General features: G+C 33.2%; 1 protein-coding gene across 2 annotated transcripts in view; it reads left to right on the top strand.

Annotated features, from left to right (window-relative positions):
* The window catches only part of sh3pxd2b (SH3 and PX domains 2B), a 52,475-nt gene that overhangs the window by 9,829 nt on the left and 22,376 nt on the right, over window positions 1–20,270 (top strand). For both annotated transcript variants that reach the window (XM_073824461.1, XM_073824460.1), the window contains exons 3-4: window positions 7,186–7,261; window positions 11,192–11,268. In XM_073824461.1, coding sequence (XP_073680562.1) covers window positions 7,186–7,261; window positions 11,192–11,268 — 153 coding nt within the window. The remainder of the gene's footprint in view (window positions 1–7,185; window positions 7,262–11,191; window positions 11,269–20,270) is intronic.

Raw genomic sequence — 20,270 nt, 5'->3', positions numbered from 1 at the left:
CAATCAGAATTATTCAACCCCCTTGACCTGCAAGACATTTTGTGAAAACAATTCAACAAAGGCATGAGTAAACTGTTAAAGAAAGTTTATTAATACACTTTTGAGTAATTCTGAGAGCGTAAGTTGATGAATAATGAAAAAAAAAATCGAATTGTCTCTAAACATTTATGTTCAAAATTATTCAACCCCTGAAAGTAAATTAGGTGTAGAATCTTTTATTCTTTAAAACCACCAATAAACACTGCCTGGAAGTGCTTAGATGCTTCTGTCACCTTTCTGCTGCAATCTTTTCCCCTGAAAAAGCTTTCAGATCCCTGATAATCTTTGGTTTTTACTTAGCCACTGCTTGCTTCAAATTCAACCATGTATTTTCAATGAGAATTACATCTGGAAACTGAACAGGCCACTTAAAAACATTCTATGACTGATCCCTGAACCAAGCTTAAGTAGATTTGAACGTATACTTTGGGATGATTCATTGCAATGAAGGCTGTTATAAACTGGCGCGCAGCCTATCAAATAGTGCCTAATTACTAAACTAAGTTATGTATCACATCTGATTACGTTAATACTGTCAAAACACACAAGGCTTACGTATAAACACGGTTGCTTATGTCTAAAGTGAAAGTAAACAATTGAGAGAAAAACGGACGCGAGTCTGTATATTAGATGCGTGCAGCTCTTGAAGGGACAGCAGACTAATTGTATGCTGGTGCTTGTCATTAAATGGATTAGTTCACCCAAAATTTATATATATCATTTTGTCATTATTTACTCACTTAAATGTTGTCCCAAACTTGTATTAACTTCTTTATTATAATATGTTTAGAAAAATGTGGGTAACCAAACAGTAGCTGGCCCTATTGAATTTAATAATAGAAATGATCAAATAATGTTCAACAGAAGAAAAAAAATAAACATTTAGGTTTAAAACCAAAGAGTGAGTAAATGAAGGTATAAAAATAAAACTCTAAGATAGAATTGTCAGATAGATGACAGAATTTTCATTTTTGGGTGCACTGTACATTTAATGTTAATAAAACAACAAAACACCAAGAGAAAAATCTCATTTTGTTTTGACTGAAGAACTTTAATACTTTAAGGACTTTAATATGTTGCTTTAATAAGAATCAATGTACAATTGATGTATATAGTGTATAAATATATAGTGTTTTACTTTTTATATTTGTTATCTACAGCCGTGGCCAAAAGTTTTGAGAATTACATAAATAATGGAAATTGGAAAAGTTGCTGCTTAAGTTTTTATAACAGCAATTTGCATATACTCCAGAATGTTATGAAGAGTGATCAGATGAATTGCATAGTCCTTCTTTGCCATGAAAATTAACTTAATCCTGAAAAAACTTTCCACTGCATTGTTAAGAAGGCTTCAGGGCGTCCAAGAAAGTCCAGCAAGGGCCAGGATGGTCTCCTAAAGAGGATTGAGCTGCGGGATCGGAGTGCCACCAGTGCAGAGCTTGCTCAGGAATGGCAGCAGGCAGGTGTGAGCGCATCTGAACACACAGTGAGGACAAGACTTTTGGAAGATGGCCTGGTGTCAAGAAGGGCAGCAAAGAAGCCACTTCTCTCAAAAAAAAAAAAAACATCAGGGACAGATTGATCTTCTGCAAAAAGTATGGCGAATGGACTGCTGAGGACTGGGGCAAAGTCATATTCTCCGATAAAGCCTCTTTCCGAAAAAGGCTTGTCCGGAGAAGAAAAGGTGAGCGCTACCATCAGTCCTGTGTCATGCCAACAGTAAAGCATCCTGAGACCATTCATGTGTGGGGTTGCTTCTCATCCAAGGGAGTGGGCTCACTCACAATTTTGCCCAAAAACACAGCCATGAATAAAGAATGGTACCAAAACACCCTCCAACAGCAACTTCTTCCAACAATCCAACAACAGTTTGGTGAAGAACAATGCATTTTCCAGCACGATGGAGCACCGTGCCATAAGGCAAAAGTGATAACTAAGTGGCTCGGGGACCAAAACGTTGATATTTTGGGTCCATGGCCTGGAAACTCCCCAGATCTTAATCCCATTGAGAACTTGTGGTCAATCCTCAAAAGGCGGGTGGACAAACAAAAACCCACTAATTCTGACAAACTCCAAGAAGTGATTATGAAAGAATGGGTTGCTATCAGTCAGGATTTGGCCCAGAAGTTGATTGAGAGCATGCCCAGTCCAATTGCAGAGGTCCTGAAAAAGAAGGGCCAACACTGCAAATACTGACTCTTTGCATAAATGCCATGTAATTGTCGAGAAAAGCCTTTGAAACGTATGAAGTGCTTGTAATTATATTTCAGTACATCACAGAAATAACTAAAACAAAGATCTAAAAGCAGTTGAGCAGCAAACTAATATTTGTGTCATTCTCAAAACTTTTGGCCACGACTGTATATGTAATGTGTATCGTTGTTCTTATTTTTTAATATCAAAGATAAAATAACGACTAAGATTTTTATCTTCGCTCACTTAGGCCTAAATATCTGCCATTCTTTTTTTTTTTTTTTGATTTTTTTGGTTTGACTGTTCTGCTCAGACAACTTAGTAAAAATAGTAAAACCAACATGACAAAGAATGCTGATAAAATCGTGATATTTCTGAAAAACAAAAAAAAAAAGATATGATATGATATTTTTGCCATATCGCCCACCCCCGCGCACTGTATTGAAGAATGCTGGACTCAAAGTCCTTTGCATTATGAAGCTTTATTTGAAAAATGTGGAAATCTCAGAAAAGGCAGACACTGCTTTGTTCTGGACCCAGCAGCTCACTGGTTTGTGCAGAAGAGGAAATGAAGTGTTTGATCAGTGTACCGTCATTCTGATGGTGCTGAGTCACAGTAGAAGACATTGTTCTTCAGCTTAATAAATGAGCCGACAACAGTAAAAGCTTTGTCTGACAGAAAGACGTATCTGTTTGCTTCATCATTAGTCTCGAAACAGACATGAGTGAGAACTAAGGCACCATTAAGGTTTGACGTTTAAATGTGTGCATTCCTTTGGTGTTTACGGTAAAAGTGTATGTTAAGGCTTTTCATTACAGCCGTTGCTTTAATTTGTTCCATTAGACAGATGTCGTTTATTTAATTGCACATCTAGATCGGACACATTACATCAAACAGTTCCCCTCAGCCTTTTACGACTCATTAAGTCAACATTATTTTTATGAGCAAAAATTACACAATATTATTATATGAGCTAAAATGTCCAACCTAGACTCATTAGAAAAACCTACATTTTTGAAAATGATTACTAGAATATGAATACTAGAAATGAATTAAATAAATACTAGAGGTAGTAAAATGCTAACGACTTTTGTTCCTTTTGAGAAAAACTTTAATTAAGAAACGGTCTTCACAGCAAGCCGTCAAAATAAAAGTTTGGTTTAACTTGACAGAAATATTACTTAATGTAATGATAGTGCTATATGAAACAATGTTTGAGGAATATTTACCAGAAAATTTTTTTTACAAAAAAATTGTAAATACACACAATACACAGTATTTCTGTGTAAAAAAAAAAAAATAAATAAAAATAATAATAATAATAATAATAATAATATAAAAAAATGAATTTATTATAACATCTAATTAATCTTTATAAATTAATTAGACATGTCTTTGATTATTAAAATTTAATGAAAGTATTAAGAAAATTAATGGAAAAGAGATTTACAGAATTTTATCAAAATAAAACTAAATTTGAGAAAAATAATATATTGTATTTCATAGGGCCTTAAGAATAATACTTGTTAAACTTAAAAAAATGCTGTTAAATTGTGTAAAGTTTCATGACTTATAAGACATACTTTTTGATTAATATTTTTTAATGTAAGCATTAAAATAGAGTCTAGGAAAATTAAAACGAAAAAAATGAATTTGGGAAGAAATAAAAGGGCCTATTTATTTCATTTGTGCCTTTTGTTTTATTGTATTTGTCCTTTAGTTTGTTACTTGCATCTATGTTCTTATTAATAACAAAGATAAAATATCAAAAGTGACTATATGATGATAGAAATTGTTATTGTGAAATAAAATTACTATATCATGAAATAACATTTGGCTTAATCCTTTTAGCTAAATCACCAAAGTTGCAAAGATCTCAACACACCTGTAGGCTTGGTAGTTGCTCACCATGGTCCTGTGTATTTATTATTATTATTAATTATTATTAAGCAGGATTAAATGCTTTTTTAATACATAAAATAATCAACCACAATTTGGATTGTCTATTATTCAGTTACTTTTCCCATTCTATGTTTTTATCGTAGTATCAGTTCAGTAGTAGTATCGAGATATTTTAGTCAAGTATCGTATCAAAGTCAAAATTTTGGTATTGTTTAACTTAAGAGGCATACTTAAATGGCCAAATGCATGCAAATATATGTCAAAATGCGCAGTTTGGTGATTATTCGTCTAAACCTTCGTCAGATATGTCTGAAATGAACGTAAACAGTTGAGAATGAAATTCCGTGTGTAACAGTATATTGGATCTGTGCAGCTCTTAAAGCATCCACAAGTAATATTCCTTCTGCATGTATGGCTTTTCTGAAATAGTAAACATGCTCTGTAGCGCACCCCGTACAGCATTGCACTTGTATTGTAGAGCGATCAAAGACTTGCAGAAGCAAGCTGAAGTTGCTTCAACAAAAGTATATTTACCTCAGTGCTTTTGTTAACATTATTATAGGGCTGTGCTATTAATCGAAATTCAGTTTAGATTTCGGCTTCAAACGATTATGAAAATACACTAATCGTGATAAAATGATTATTGCTCCCGATTCTGCCCCCTTTGTGCGCTTTCGCTCCTATAAAAGCCCAATTTCACATGCAAATCAGTAAAATCATGTAATGTGACTTGCATAGAATGGGACATGCTTGATTTATTAATTGTTATTTGATGTCGTGTTTTTAAAAGCATGAAAGAGAATGTGTGCTGTTCTGTGCAATGCTATGCGTTCAGAAATGGAACAGAACACGGACAAGTAAAGTGAACGTTTAGCATAAGATGTGTACCTAAACTGTCAAATACATGCAAATATATGTCAAAATGTGGCGTTTGGCGAATATTCATGTAAACCTTCATCAGTTATGTCTCAAATGAACATAAACAGTTGACAATGAAATCTGTGTGTAACAGTATATTGGATCCGTGCAGCTCTTAAAGCGTCCACAAGTAATATTCCTTCTGCCGTCTCTGAGCTTAATGTTCATCAAACAACAAAAGACAAAGACACAATCACTCACTGCTCTTGACTGAGGGACTTTTGTGGTTTTTATAAGAAACAAAGCATGTTTAATTCTTACAGTGAAGACTATGCTGTTTTATTTTACATTCAATTAAATACATTAAAATGAGTTTCATTTGTATCTTTTTTTATTGTATCGCTATCTTTAAATTAATCAATCATATAAAGTTCCGGACTCACTCATAATCGTGTTAAATAATTGTGATTAAAATATTGACCAAAATAATCGTGCCATAATTTAGCAGCCAGTACTAGCATCAAGATAATTTAGTCAGGGATCATATTAAAGTCCAAATTTTGGTATTGTGACACTATTTGCATCATATAATCAGCTCCACATGTATGGCTTTTCTGATAAAGTAAACATGCTCTGTAGCGCACCCGGTACAGCATTGCACTTCTATTGTAGAGCAAATAAAGAGTTGCAGAAGCAAGCTAAAGTGGCTTTAGCATGCGTATATTTACCTCACAATTGCTTTTGTTGTATAAAACTTGCATAAAACGTGACGTGTTCAAAGACGGAACAGAACACGGAGAAGTAAAGTGAACGTTAAGCCTAAGATGTGGTCAAATACATGCAAATATATGTCAAAATGTGGCGTTTGGTGATTATTCGTCTTAACCTTAGTCAGTTATGTCTCAAATGATCATAAACAGTTGAGAGTGAAAATCCGTGTGTAACAGTATATTGGATCCGTGCAGCTCTTAAAGCGTCCACAAGTAATATTCCTTCTGCCGTCTCTGAGCTTAATGTTTATCAAACAACAAAAGACAAAATCACTCTCTGCTCTTGACCTTTGTAGTTTTTATAGGAAACAAAGCACATTCAGTTAATTACATTCAATTCAATTAACAATTATCTTTAAATTAATCAATCATATAAAGTTCGGGACCCACTCATAATCATGTTTAATAATCGTACAGTATTGACCAAAATAATCGTGAGTATGATTTTTGCCATAATCGAGCAGCCAGAAGTAGTATCGAGATTTTTTTTTTTGTCAGGGATCATTTCAAAATCAAAAATTTTGTATCGTGACAACTCTATTAGCTCCACATGTATGGCTTTTCTGAAATAGTAAACATGCTCTGTAGCGCACCCGGTACAGCATTGCACTCCTATTGTAGAGCGATCAAAGACTTGCAAAAGCAAGCTGAAGTTGCTTTAGTAGAAGTATATTTATCTCACAATTGCTTTTGTCAACATTAACCTTTCAGCACCAAAAACCAACATAATAAAATGTTGCCAGATTCAAGTTCATCTGTTTGAATTACAGAATAACTTTTTATAGGTGTTTTGCAGAAATGTGACCACAGTGAGCTTGAGTTGAAAATGACAGCTATTCTTTCATTAGTTAGCTCTATGTTAGTATTGTGTTATGGGCCTTTAAGACTATAGAACTGCTGTGCTGGAAAACGTCACTCAGCTCTGCTATAGTCATTAGACAATGAATGCGTAAAAAAAAAGCACATATGATCTACTTCAACGCTACGCTTTAGAAAGGCACAGGTGTGATTTCATTGGTCCACAGCTGCTTTTGGACTGAAATAAGCCCTGTAACCAAAACTCTACAGATGGGAGGAAAATGTTAATTGGTGCCAGGAAGAGAAAAATAACATATAGCTGCGAGTGAGTGTTGCGGGGCATCCAGGACTGGAGTATAAATGAGGGAGGTGTAGAGTATAAAAATGTTCCACTATGTCAGGATGTCTATGTAGAGCAGGCCACGCATGCAGATCAGGAACCAGCATTTGTTGAATGCATTATAATCAGCAACTGCTGGTGCTTTACTGCAAAATCTAATTTGGTTTTGCTTTTCCAGTCAATTCCTGATTTATTAATTCAAGTCCTGTCCTACATTCGTTTTCTATCTAGTTTGACTCAGAAATGTTACTGATGTTTAACTTTTCTATATCATTGTTCTCCAGATGGAGCTTCTGGATAAATTCCCTGTGGAAGGTGGACAGAAGGATCCAAAACGCAGAATCATCCCCTTTTTACCAGGTAAACATCAATCCAGAATGCCCCTTTCGATACACACATTAAAGTCAATTCATAGTCAACAGAAATTCAGCAATGCAGCAGAACCAAAGATTTTAAGTCACATACTGTGCAGCTGGCATTTATAGTGCCTTGCAAAAGTATATCATTTTTTTCACATTTTGTTTTGTTGCAGCATTATGTTAAACTGCTTTAAATTAGTTTTTCCCCACATCAATTTACACTCCTTACACCATAATAATGACAAAGCAAAAACCAGATTTGCAAATTTGACAAATGTATTAAAAATCAAACACTGAAATAAGTAGATTGCGTAAGTATTCATACCCTTAACTCAGAACATAGTTGAAGCACCTTTACAGCCTCAAGTCTTTTTGGGTCTGATGTGAGCATCTTTGCACATCTGCATTTGGCAATTATCTGCCATTCTTTGCCTCACCTTTTCACCTCTCCATCTCTGTCAGCTTGGATGGGGGCTGGCAGACATTTTCTAGAGTCCTAGTTGTTCCAATCGTCTTCCATTATGGAGAATGCTTCTGTCAACCTTCAATGCAGCAGATTTGTTTCTGAACTCCTCTCTAGATCATTGCCTAAATGCAAGTCTGTCACTGAGCTCTACAGGCAGATATCTTGTTTTTTGCTCTGATATGCATTTTCAGCTGTTAGACCTTTTCTGAGAGGTGTGTGTGTGCCTTTCTAAATCAGACTCATTCAAATCCACTCCAAGTGTAGTAACATCTAGAAGCAATGTGAATGCTCCTGAGTTAAATTTCAAGTGTCCCAGAAACGGGATCTTTTCAGTTTTTTATTTCTAATAAATGTGCAAACTTGTTACAAACCTGTTTTGTGCTTTGTCATTATGGTGTATGAGATGTAGATTGATGTGGGGAAAAAAGTAATGTAAAGCAGTTTAACATAAGGCTGCAACATAACAAAACATACCAAAAAAAAAGTATGGATACTTTTGCAAGGCACTGTATATACAGAATTAGCTTGGCATCAGCTTGGATTCATTTAGACTGAACACCTGGCTGTAATTAAGCAGATTGGAAGGTTTGTTTGTGTGTGGATCAGACAGTCTACAAGCACCTGAATGTTGTCTTACATACCTGCACTTTACAAGCGTTTAACCAGTGTGTGGACTTACTGACACAGCACTTTGTCTAGAATCTACGCAGAAACCCCTGTAATTAGCTGAGCATCGTGTACACCACTCAACATCCATTAGTGAGCTCTGTAAACACACTCGTGAAAGAATGTGATTGCATTGTATCACTAGTCTATTAAAAGCAGACGCTGACTCTTAACAAGATGAAAAAGGATAATTCTTTAGTTAGGATAACTTCTCTGTCCTACTGATGATTTGGGGTTGGGTATAGCCTAAAATAAAATAAAAAAAAAACACTTCCACTCAAAAGTTTGGGATCAGAACGATTTTTAATGGTTTTTAAAGACATTTCTTCTGCTCATCAAGGCTGCATTTATTTGTTCAAAAATACAGAAAAAAAATTTAATATTGTGAAATATTATTTAAATTTAAAATAATTGTTTTCTATGTGAATATATGTTAAAATATAATTTATTCCTGTGATACAAAGCTGAATTTTCAGAATCATTACTCCAGTCTTCAGTGTCACATGATCCTTCAGAAATCATTCTAAAATGCTGATTTATTATCTATGTTGAAAACAGTATTTTTTTGGAACCTGCGATACTTTTTTTCAGGATTCTTTGATCAATAAAAGAAAAAACAACAACATTTATTTTAAATAGAAAGGTTTTCTAACAATATACACTATTGTTCAAAAGTTTGGGGTCAGTAAATGTTTATTCTTTCTTTTTTTTCTTTTTAATAAATTAATACTTTTGTTCACCAAGGATGTGTTAAATTAATAAAAAGTGATAGCATGGATTGACATTGTTAGAAAAGATTTATATTTTGAATAAATGCTGTTCTTTTTAAACTTTATTTATCAAAGAATCCTGGAAAAAAATCACAGGCTACAAAAAAATATACTGTTTCCAACATTGATCATTCTAGTAATAAATCAGTATATTAGAATGATTTCTGAAGGATCATGTGACACTTAAGACTGGAGTAACAGCTGATGAAAATTCAGCTTTGCATCACAGGAATAAATTATATTTTGAAGTATATTAAAATAGAAACCATTATTTTATATTGTAATAATATTTTGCAATATTACAGTTTTTTTCTGTATTTTTGATCAAGTAAATGCAGCCTTGATGAGCAGAAGAGACTTCTTTAAAAAACATTACAAGTCTTACTGATCCTAAATTTTTGAGCAGCAGTGTGTATATAACCAAGTAAAAAAAGGATAAAATGTGTAAAATCCCATCTATAATAATGTAGAAAAAAGTTTCCATCAAGTTATTTGACTAATTTAAAAATATCATTATCATCACACACAATTTTTAGTGAATTTTAATTTTAAGATTTTAGTCCATAGTGGCTAATTGAAAAACCTTAAATTAATTTAGACTAAAATAACTTTATATGTGACCCTGGACTACAAAACCGGTACATTTTTCTAAATTAAAATAAACGTTCTATTAGGATTGAACAATATTTGGCCGAGATGCAACAATTGGAAAATCTGGAATCTGAGGGTGCAAAAAAAATAAAATAAATAAAAATAAAAATTGAGAAAATTGTCTTTAAATGTGTCCAAATGAAGTTCTTAGTAATGCATATTACTAATCAAAAATTAAGTTTTGATATATTTATGGTAGGAAATTTACAAAATATTTTCATGGAACATGTATGATCTTAAAATCCTAATGATTTTTGGTATAAAAGAAAAATGTATCATTTTGACCCATACAATGTATTTTTGGCTATTTCTACAAATATAGCTATGGTACTTATAACTGGTTTTGTGGTCCAGGGTTATAATATTATATATAAATATATAAATATAAAATAAGAAACACCTGGTGAGAAAACCAAGGTTAACCAATCACACATAAAACTACAAAAGGGCTACAAATCCAGCAGAGGAAACAGGCAATTAAACAACATAAAAGTCCTGCATATCACAAAGGCACGAGAACATGCATTGCGTAACAGCTACACAAAGTGCTATGCAATGCTCATTTGGCCAGTTTCATTGGCGGCGTAATGGGAAAGAGATTAAAAACCCATTTCCATGAAAGAAATGCAAATGCAAGTGTCTGAACAGATGCATTAACAGCCGTTCATTCAAATTAAAATGCTTATTGCATCAAATATTTGTCTATAATTGCTTCAGTTGAGATTCATTTAGATAAAAATAAAGCACAACACTTTTGCAGTTCTTGCATTCCTTAGTGGTGTAACATCTATGACTTTGCATGGTTAAAAAGACCCTCACCTCAAAATCCGATCAAAGGAACCACATGTAAATGCCAGGTGTGAACGGTCATCTGTTTTGCCTGATCACTTGTCAGTGGATCATTTGATGTGGCTGTTAATACAGTCTTGTAAATACAGGACACATTCACACTTACACACATCCCACACACCAAGGTGTTTTTCCTACCTCATTTTTCTGAATGCGCCATTGCTAAAAGCTCCATGACCCGGGGCTTTGGGTGGGATAGTCTAGCTGTTTTCCCACATGCTTCACTTTATATTTCACTCCTTTCAGCTAAAATGGACCACAGTATATGGTTTTAGTTCAGCAGGATGTGAGTCATAAAACTTAAGAGGCTCATTTGTGTTCATTTCTTGGTATTGTTTTATAAGCCACAATCGTTGTTTGGGCAAGTTTCATGCTTGTGGTCTTCCAGCATCTGATACAATTATATTATAAAGCATGGAGGGACATTCCCAAAAGTTTCCCAAAATTGCCTTTCAAACCCTGTAAAGAGTGCTGATGAATTTGGGAATGGAAAGTGTTGCTTCTGATGATCTTCTTGTTTTCCTTACAGGCAAGATTCTCTTCAGAAGGAGCCACATCAGAGACGTGGCCATGAAACGCCTGAAACCCATAAATGAGTACTGTCGGGTAAGTTAGAAAAACAACCATCTCACCTGTCACCACCATTACTTCACATATAAAAATACCCTTTACTCCTCCTTCCAAACCCTTATGTTTCTCTTCCGTGAAGAAACAAAAGGAGAGATTTAGCACCATGTCCAAGCTGCTCTTTTCCAGTAGACAGTGACCTAAAGGGACACAAATCGCCATAAATGTAGTTCAGTAGTTCAGCATAATTTCTCACGACTTGTAACTTTGAATTTATGAAAGTGAAAGCTGAATTTTCAGCATCATTACTAGTGTTGGGCGATATGCTAAATTTTCATATCGCCCTATCGTCAGCCTGAGAGATCGCCGATACACGATACTATCGTGCTAATTTAATTAATTATCAATGTACTAAATTCCTTATTCGTTTTGTAAAGGTAGACTTTCTTTTAGCATATGATTAAGTTGTGCGTGTACAGAGCGCTATCTGCCGGAGTTGTTCAAGTTACTTTCGGTTTCATTCTCTGCTATCGTCAGTGAGTGAGTTGTAAATGTGCGTGCCAGAATGTAAATGAATGAATCTTTCTTTACCCGTCATATTGCGAGTATGTTACCGCTGTATGTCTGACCGTTATCATCAGGTGATGTTGTAGTTCAGTTCATATTGAATGCGGAGAAAAGATGCGCGTGTAATTCACGTGCGTATGTTTAGCGTCATCTGATCGCATCGTAATTCTAAATAACGCCTATAGACGTTACTGAGATGAATGTTTGTTTACTATATACAGACTGATTATGATTAATCGTAATTAATTCAGCCTGAACCAGGTTTTACTACCTCTGTTATCCTAATGACTGCAATGCTAATATAATATACCACTCTCTTTAGAATCTACCACCGTATGATGAAAATCTCCCATTTTCACTGCACGAGGTGCGTTAAGGCGCTGTGGCCTCTCTATGCGTGTGTTTATACCGCGGCAAGTTTCTGAAGCATCCTAGAACAGACTCTCTGTGCTGCATTGCTAAAGTTAAGTTTCTTTGTTGACGGATAAAAATAATAATCGTCTAACTATCGTCAAAGGCATCAGCAACAGGCGATATCTCTGACTATCGTCGATACACGATACTATCGTCTATCGGCACAACCCTAATCATTACTCCAGTCTTCAGTGTCACATGATCCTTCAGAAATCATTCTAATATGCTGATTTACTATCAATAGATATATTATAGAAGGTTAAAAAGAACAGCATTTATTCAAAATAGGAAGGATTTCTAACAATGTACACTATTGTTCAAAAGTTTGGGCTCAGCTAATTTTTATTATTTATTTTTTTTAAATAAATTGTTAAATTTGTTGTAAAAATGTGTTAAATTTATAAAAAGTGGTGGCATGGATTTACATTGTTAGAAAATATTTATATTTTGAATAAATGCTGTTCTTTTTAAACTTTATTTATCAAAGAATCCTGGAAAAAAATCACAGGCTCCAATAAATATACTGTTTCCAACATTGATCATTCTAGTAATAAATCAGCGTATTAGAACGATTTCTGAAGGATCATGTGACACTTAAGACTGGAGTAACAGCTGATGAAAATTCAGCTTTGCATCACAGGAATAAATTATATTTTAAAGTGTATTGAAATAGAAACCATTATTTTATATTGTAATAACATTTTGCAATATTACAGTTTTTTTCTGTATTTTTATTTAAATAAATGCAGCCTTGAAGAGACTTCTTTAAAAAACATTACAAGTCTTACTGATCCCAAACTTTTGGGCAGTAGTGTGTATATATAACCAAGTGAAAATGGTAAAATTTGAAAAATCCCATCTATAATGATGTAGAGTAAAAAATCAAGTTATTTGACTAACTTAAAAATATCATTATCATCACACACAATTTTTAGTGAAGTTTTAAGTTTAAGATTTTAGTCCAGCATAATTTCTCATTTTGTAACTAAACTTTGAATATGTGAAAGTGGAGATTATATTTGAGAGACTGCCAGCAACATTATGAAACATTGTTACAGTTTTAAATAAGTATTTCCTATTTTAATACACACTGCTGCTCAAACGTTTGGGATCAGTAAGACTTGTAATGTTTTTTGAAGAAGTCTCTTCTGCTCATCAAGGCTGCATTTATTTGATCAAAAATGTAGAAAAAAACAGTAATATTGCAAAATGTTTTTACAATCTGAAATAATGTTTTTTTATTTTAATATACTTTAAAATATAATTTATTCCTGTGATGCAAAGCTGAATTTTTTATCAGCTGTTATCTTGAGTTTTAAGTGTCACATGATCCTTCAGAAATCATTCTAATATTCTGAATTTATTAGACAGCATTTGTTTAAAATAAAAAGGTTTTCTAACAATATACACTACTGTTCAAATTTTTTTCAGGATTCTTTGATGAATAAAAAGTTAAAAAGAACAGCATTTATTTAAAATATTAATCTTTTTTTAAAAATGTAAATTGATTTTATTACTTTTTATTAATTTAACAAATCCTTTGTGAATAAAAATATTAATTTCTTTCAAAAAATGAAAGAATAAAAATGTGCTCACCACAAACTTTTAAACAGTAGTTTATATTGTTAGAAAACCTTTTTATTTTAAACAAATGCTGTGTTTTTAACTTTTTATTGATCAAAGAATCCTATAAAAAGAATCACAGGTTCTAAAAAAATATTAAGCAGCCAAACGGTTTTCAACATTGATAATAAATCAGAATATTAGAATGATTTCTGAAGGATCATGTGACACTGAAGACTTGAGTGATGATGCTGAAAATTCAACTTTGATCACAGGAATAAATTACATTTTAAAAAAAATCACATTGAAAAGAGTTATTTTAAATTGAAATAATATTTTACAATTTACATTTTTTCCTGTATTTTTGAACAAATAAATGCAGCCTTGATAAGCAGAAGAAACTACTTTAAAAACTATTAAAAATCTTACTGATCTCAAACTTTTGAGCAGCAGTGTATATTTAAGACTTAATGCTCACAGGGGTTGCCAGATGCAACAGGAATAAGCACAGCTAACAGTGTTAGCCAAAGAGTTGTTTTATGCATGTTTACTAAGCCTCTGCTCATAGAGCTTCGATGGATTGTAAGACTTTTTAAGTCGTGTGGAATCTGCAGTCTGTGACTCAGTTTGTTTGCTGGCTTCTATGGCTGTAATATGCAGTGATTTAAACCAACTGGCAACCCAGGTGTCGCAATAGCAGTGGGCGGAGTCACAGAGACCAAAACAAAAACACATACTCTGGCACACATTTTAAAGCAGAATAATTGGCTCTAGCATTGTTTTTCAGAGAACCAAGTATGTAAACTTTTTTTATTTGTTTTTCGTAAATATCTACAAGCATGTTGTATTTTATGCTTTGATACAGTTAAAATTATTTAAGGGTAGACACTGCAGGCAAACAGTTTTTTCATGCACCTGTCAAGTTTGAGATTTGGGGCTTTTTGGTGTTTCATAAAGTGTTTTTTCAGACTAGTGGAAAGAAAACATCCCAAAGACACTGTTAAGTGTTTCTTTTATAGCACTTTATCTTTTTGTGTCAATAGATTTCAATTACAATACATATTTTTAAAGGCCGTTTTCTCAAAATGAGTTTTTTCTCCTACCCTGAGTCATAAATCTCCACTTCAGTAGCACTTACACACACCAAACTTTACATTTTTATTCCTGTCTATATCCTGAAGGTTTTTACAGAGGGATTTGTTCGTATAGAATTTCCTTGATTTTATACAACATTTTACTCCCCCAAAAATGGTAAAAAAAAAAATGCATTGTTTTCTGTCTGTTCTAAGTTTTTTTTCTGAACTATGGAGTGACAAAATGAGATACCCAAAATCCTCCCTGTAAAAACATTTGACTTGTTTAGATTTTTGCACTAGAATTCTATGCAAATTAATGCATCCTTCATTAAATAATGCCTAATTTGCATATTTCAACCTAACATTTTAGAAAACTTGTACTATAAAAAATGTTTGCAATTATCAATGGAATCAATTAACTGAGTAATAATTAACATTAAAATGTAATTGACTGATGTGATCAAATGATCAAAGGTGTCCAGTCTTCAGTGTCACATGATCCATCAGAAATCGTTCAAGTATGCTGATCTGCTCAAGAAACGTTAATATTAATACTCATTATTATCAAAGTTAAAAGAAAATGTTTGTGCTGCTCAATAAATTTATTTTTTGAAATATAAATATTTTGTAACACAAGTTCTTACTGTAATTTTTTGATGTATTGAATGAAATATCTAAAAATTCTAAAAATCGTGATTCCAGACTTTGAACTGTAATGTACGTCTTTCGGCAAACTCACCTTTTAAGAACTTCATAGAGTTTTTTTTAGAGTGTTAACTTACTTCTGGTTCCTGCTTAACTTCAGAGAGATTGAGTATTAATTCGACTGCTTTAAGACGATTTTCTAAGGTGGTCTGTGCTCTGAATTGAATTGCCTTAACATAAAGACTCTTCCGTCTTAAGTAACTGTTGGGTTTTTGGTGGAAGGGTTAAAGAGGGGAAAAAAAGCCAGGAATCCGCATTTGGCAGCGTAATGTCTGCTTTAGGGCAGGGGTTTGGAGCTGCGCTGAGTTAGCCTTCGTCAGCACATCATGGCTTTTTGTTGACTTTTTAAAGGGCTGTTTCTACAGGAAACTGCTTTTTAAAATGTTGCTTCAAGTGTTCTTTTTTTTTGAGGGTGCGCATGTGAGCGGTCATGATCTGAGACTCGTTGAAGGAGCATTTCACCTCTTTTGACTGTGACGTTCTCCAGAAGCAACATTTAAAAGTCATAATTCAGTTCCAGTAATTCAAAGCACCCCTCACTTCCCAGACGCCTACAGTAAACAAGCGATGTCCTCATCAGCTGATGAATCAGTGCTGTCGCATGTTCCCTAGATAGAAGAAATGATGCCTACACTGGATGCACAAACACATCCTTGAGGACGGCCGTTTTCAATAACATCAATATTTCATTGTTTCACAGTATTTCCTATTTAGTGCTAATAAATATACAGAATGAAAGCAAAAACATAAATATATATGGGAACGATAGAAGCATATAGTTCAACCAATGCAGTCATATTTATGAATGACTTTAATGAGACAGTAAATTTAGTTTGGACCCCAAATAGCTGATTCTAGCGGCTTGTTTTGATCAGTTGCTTACAGGATTGCTTTCATTTTTGTACTATTTGTAACCTTAAAATTCAAGTCTATTAATGTGTTCTAAATGTCTTCTAAACTGAAGGAACAAATGGGTGTTATTGACTTGTTAATTACGACTTTATCTCACAATTCTGACTTGTTTCTCGCAATTGTGAGTTTACATCTTACAATTGTCTTTTCTCAGAAATGCATGTTATAATTTCACAATTGCATGCTACAAAGTCAGTAATGCAAGTTATAAATTCAGTTCCGAGAAATAAAGTCAGAATTGTGAGAAAAAAAAAAGCAGAATTTCCTTCCATAGAGTAGATTCTGTATTTGAATAATTCAAGTACATTTTTAAGTACTTTATGTAGTGAGTATACAAATATCAGTGTACTAGTAGTATACTATTAAGTGTACTATTTCAATACTCCTTGGGACTAAATTGGCCCACTTCCTAATATAGAAAAGTATACGTTTAAGTATGCTTTAAGGATAATAGCAGTAAACTTTACTAGTTTACATCTATGTTTTCAGTTTGTACTACAAGTATATTGAAAGTGAACTTACAGGTATATGGATTGGGTTCACTAATTAATATTTTTATGCATTTTTAGTACACTTTAGTGTATAGTCTAAGTACACTAGTAGTTTAGTAGTTTTATACTGCTAGTAGTAAACTTTATCATACTTTAAGTATACCACTATGTCCCTATTTAGGTATTAATTTGTATATGTTTTGTTATATGAATATCGGAACAAACAAAACATCAAAAGATAGAACAGGGGATCTGCTTGTAAACAAAAACATTTTATTCTAGCTTCATGCATTCTTTTTTTATAAACACTTGAATGTGGGTAAGTTTTATAAATAAAAAATAAATAAACAACATTTTAAACAAAAACTAAAAAAAAAGACTATTGATGAAAATTAAAACGTAGGTGAAGTTGATCAACACTCCAAAGCTTGACAGTCATTATTAACTCTTCATGGGTGGACATTTTATTCCATAACGTTACACAGTTTTCCATATCTATGGTTTTGATGCTGTTTTATGTCTGACGATTGTGTTAGATTACATGTGGAAGCATCTGTTGTTTCGGTTTCTTCTTCACTTGTGTTTTGGTAATTCTGTTCAGAAGATGTGTAACAGCACCCCTAGTGTATAACAATGAAAACACGGATTCTCAGAGCACAAGTAGAGCTCAAATATAGTTACACTTTTTGAGAGTATAAGTCAAGTATACTTAAATGTCATTTAATGTATATTTCTGAGAAGTACATAAAAAGTAGTCTGAAAGTATACTTTCCTATTTTAGTTTAAAAGAAGTATACTAATAGCACACTTGAATAAACTTATTTTTCGTAATGTTTTTAGTCCAGATGTTAACCGATTATTAAGCTAAATAGTCAAATAATATCAAAATGCTGTATAGTAAAATGGATATTTTTGCTTTTCAAAATAAAAAAAGCACTATAACAGGGAGACACACTATAATATTCAGTGTGTCATTCACACAAACTAACCCTTGAGGTCCAAAGAAGATCAGACTCTGCAGGGGGATTGAGTCTGTCATGAAACTAAAGCCATTGGTGATTTAGGGCGGATAACTGGTGATGTCATGCAGACAGTGGAGGTCATGTGATCCACCGCTATAGTCAAGTTACACACAGCAGTCAAGTGGAATTCAACAGCAGTGAATTAATAAGTGTCAGTGTTCAGCTGACCTGTTTACTTTAAATGCTGGATCTATATTAAGGTGAAAGGTCAGAAAGGCTGTTAAGATATTTGTTTTGTCAGGTAAATGGAAACCAGTAGTACTCCAGAGGTTATTTTGGCTTGAAAATCAGGCATATTGTTGATCTTTTATTTAATTTAATTTTTTAAAATGTTTCCTCCGGTTTCAGTCATGGCTTAAGCCTAGTCCTAGACTAAAATGTAAGCCTGAGCTGTTTCAACTGAAAGAAACTTGCACTGACTGATCTAAAAATACATCAGTGCCTTTGTTTTCTCTCAAAATGCACTTTTTTTCTTCTTCTAAGGTACGTTTATAAAAGTTACTTAAATGTCTTATTTGAACTATGACCTAATCTTGGCTTCATCTGAGCCCTGTCTATGAAACCGGGCCTTTATTTGTTTATTTTAAATGAATGGTGAACACATTAAAAAATACACATATAGTGTTGTCACGGTACCAAAATTTCAGTATTCGGTACCAATACCAGTGAAAATCCACGGTTCTCGGTACCAATTTCGGTACCAAAGTAAAACACAATTAAATTAATTGAACAACACAATTTTTTTATTAATAAAGTTAAAGAAAAATAAAATGTGCAAAAACCAATGTCATTCATTATACTTATCTAAATTTAGTTTCAGGTTTTTCCAAGTAATAAAAGTATTTCAAGGATTGTAAACATTTTAATTATTAAATAACAACTAAATAAATTACAGGCATTCAAAAATTGTACACAAGCTTCATCCAAAAGTTTGTTTCTGCTGCTTATAAAAACATCTGTAACTGTTGTCTTGTTTAGAGTTTGCTGGGGTGTTTCATGGTCTTCCTCAATCTGCAGCTGTAAAAAGAAAATATAATACATTTAAGTAAAGCAGTGGGCTAAGTCTGACCAGATGCAACATTAGATCATTGACACCAGCAAAAATATTAATTTTCAGTAAATAACAAACCTCAGCTTTTATAATAAATTTAGATAAGATTACATATATTAAGTTAGCTGTCTATCACAGATAGAAAATGCAGTATTGAAAACTCTTTACAAAACGATTTCATTTGTTAGACAACATGACCTTACAAAAAAAAAACAGTAGTTATATGGCAATTATTCTTCTTAAGGTTAGGCTCATTTCAACATTTACTAATCCATAAAATCATGTTAAACTGTTAAACATGAACAAACATGAATGATCATGTGTTTGTATTGAATAACATTTTGAATTAATGTTGTAAAAATATATTGTTCACTTAAGTTTGTTAGATAATGCATGAATTTGATCTTATTGTAAAGTATGACAAAACTAAACTGGAGATCAAACGTGTTTTATTTGACTGTACTTTTATTTAATCCAAACTGCGTTCATATTTAATAATAAAAAGCTTTATGAACCTGCTAGAGTTATCCAGCCAAGAATAAGAACGTTTTCTGACAGACTGATATTAAGCATAATATTAAGACAGACGTTGTTAACGATGCATTTGTACATTCTTTAACACACATATTTTGGATAAACAGGCCTTTTGTGTGTACAAGTAGTACATATATCATGTATTTCTTTTTTCTTTTATCCTAATAAAAATTATGGGAGCGTTAAATAGCCCAAAATCGTCCCAAAGCCCAGCATATTAGCGTTAGCCGCTTATGCTAACGATTTACCACAATTACAATTCGACATTCAAATTAAAATATGCAATAATGTTCTTAACAGAAGCTCGAAATATCAAATTAAATTGAAACATACCTTACTTGAACTCTTTCATTTGATCCTGCAGTCGGTCTTCACTGTGTTTTGTTCAGTTTGATGCGTTTCCTTCTTTTGAGAGAACCTAGACGATCTATGATGTTCGCCTTCAGCCGAGAATCGAAAATGTTTGTAGCATGCCTGACTCTTCCTTGTCAACAAGTGGATTCAGAGCGACCGCATCAGCAGCAGCGCCGAGGAGAGCGCAACTGCGCAGTGCGCACCTTTTAGATAGCGCGTCAAGAACCGGGTCGACCGGATAGTCGGTACCACCGGTACTAAAGAAAACCTGGAACCGTAACATTTAATTTTTTTTAGTACCGACTTGGTACCGAAGTACCGGGACTTTTGACAACACTATACACATATACAA

This window comes from Garra rufa, chromosome 19, assembly GCF_049309525.1.
Source record: "Garra rufa chromosome 19, GarRuf1.0, whole genome shotgun sequence".
Classification (NCBI taxonomy): Eukaryota; Metazoa; Chordata; class Actinopteri; order Cypriniformes; family Cyprinidae; genus Garra; species Garra rufa.
The sequence above is the reverse complement of the archived record's forward strand: the minus strand, read 5'-3'. Positions and strand labels throughout refer to the sequence as shown.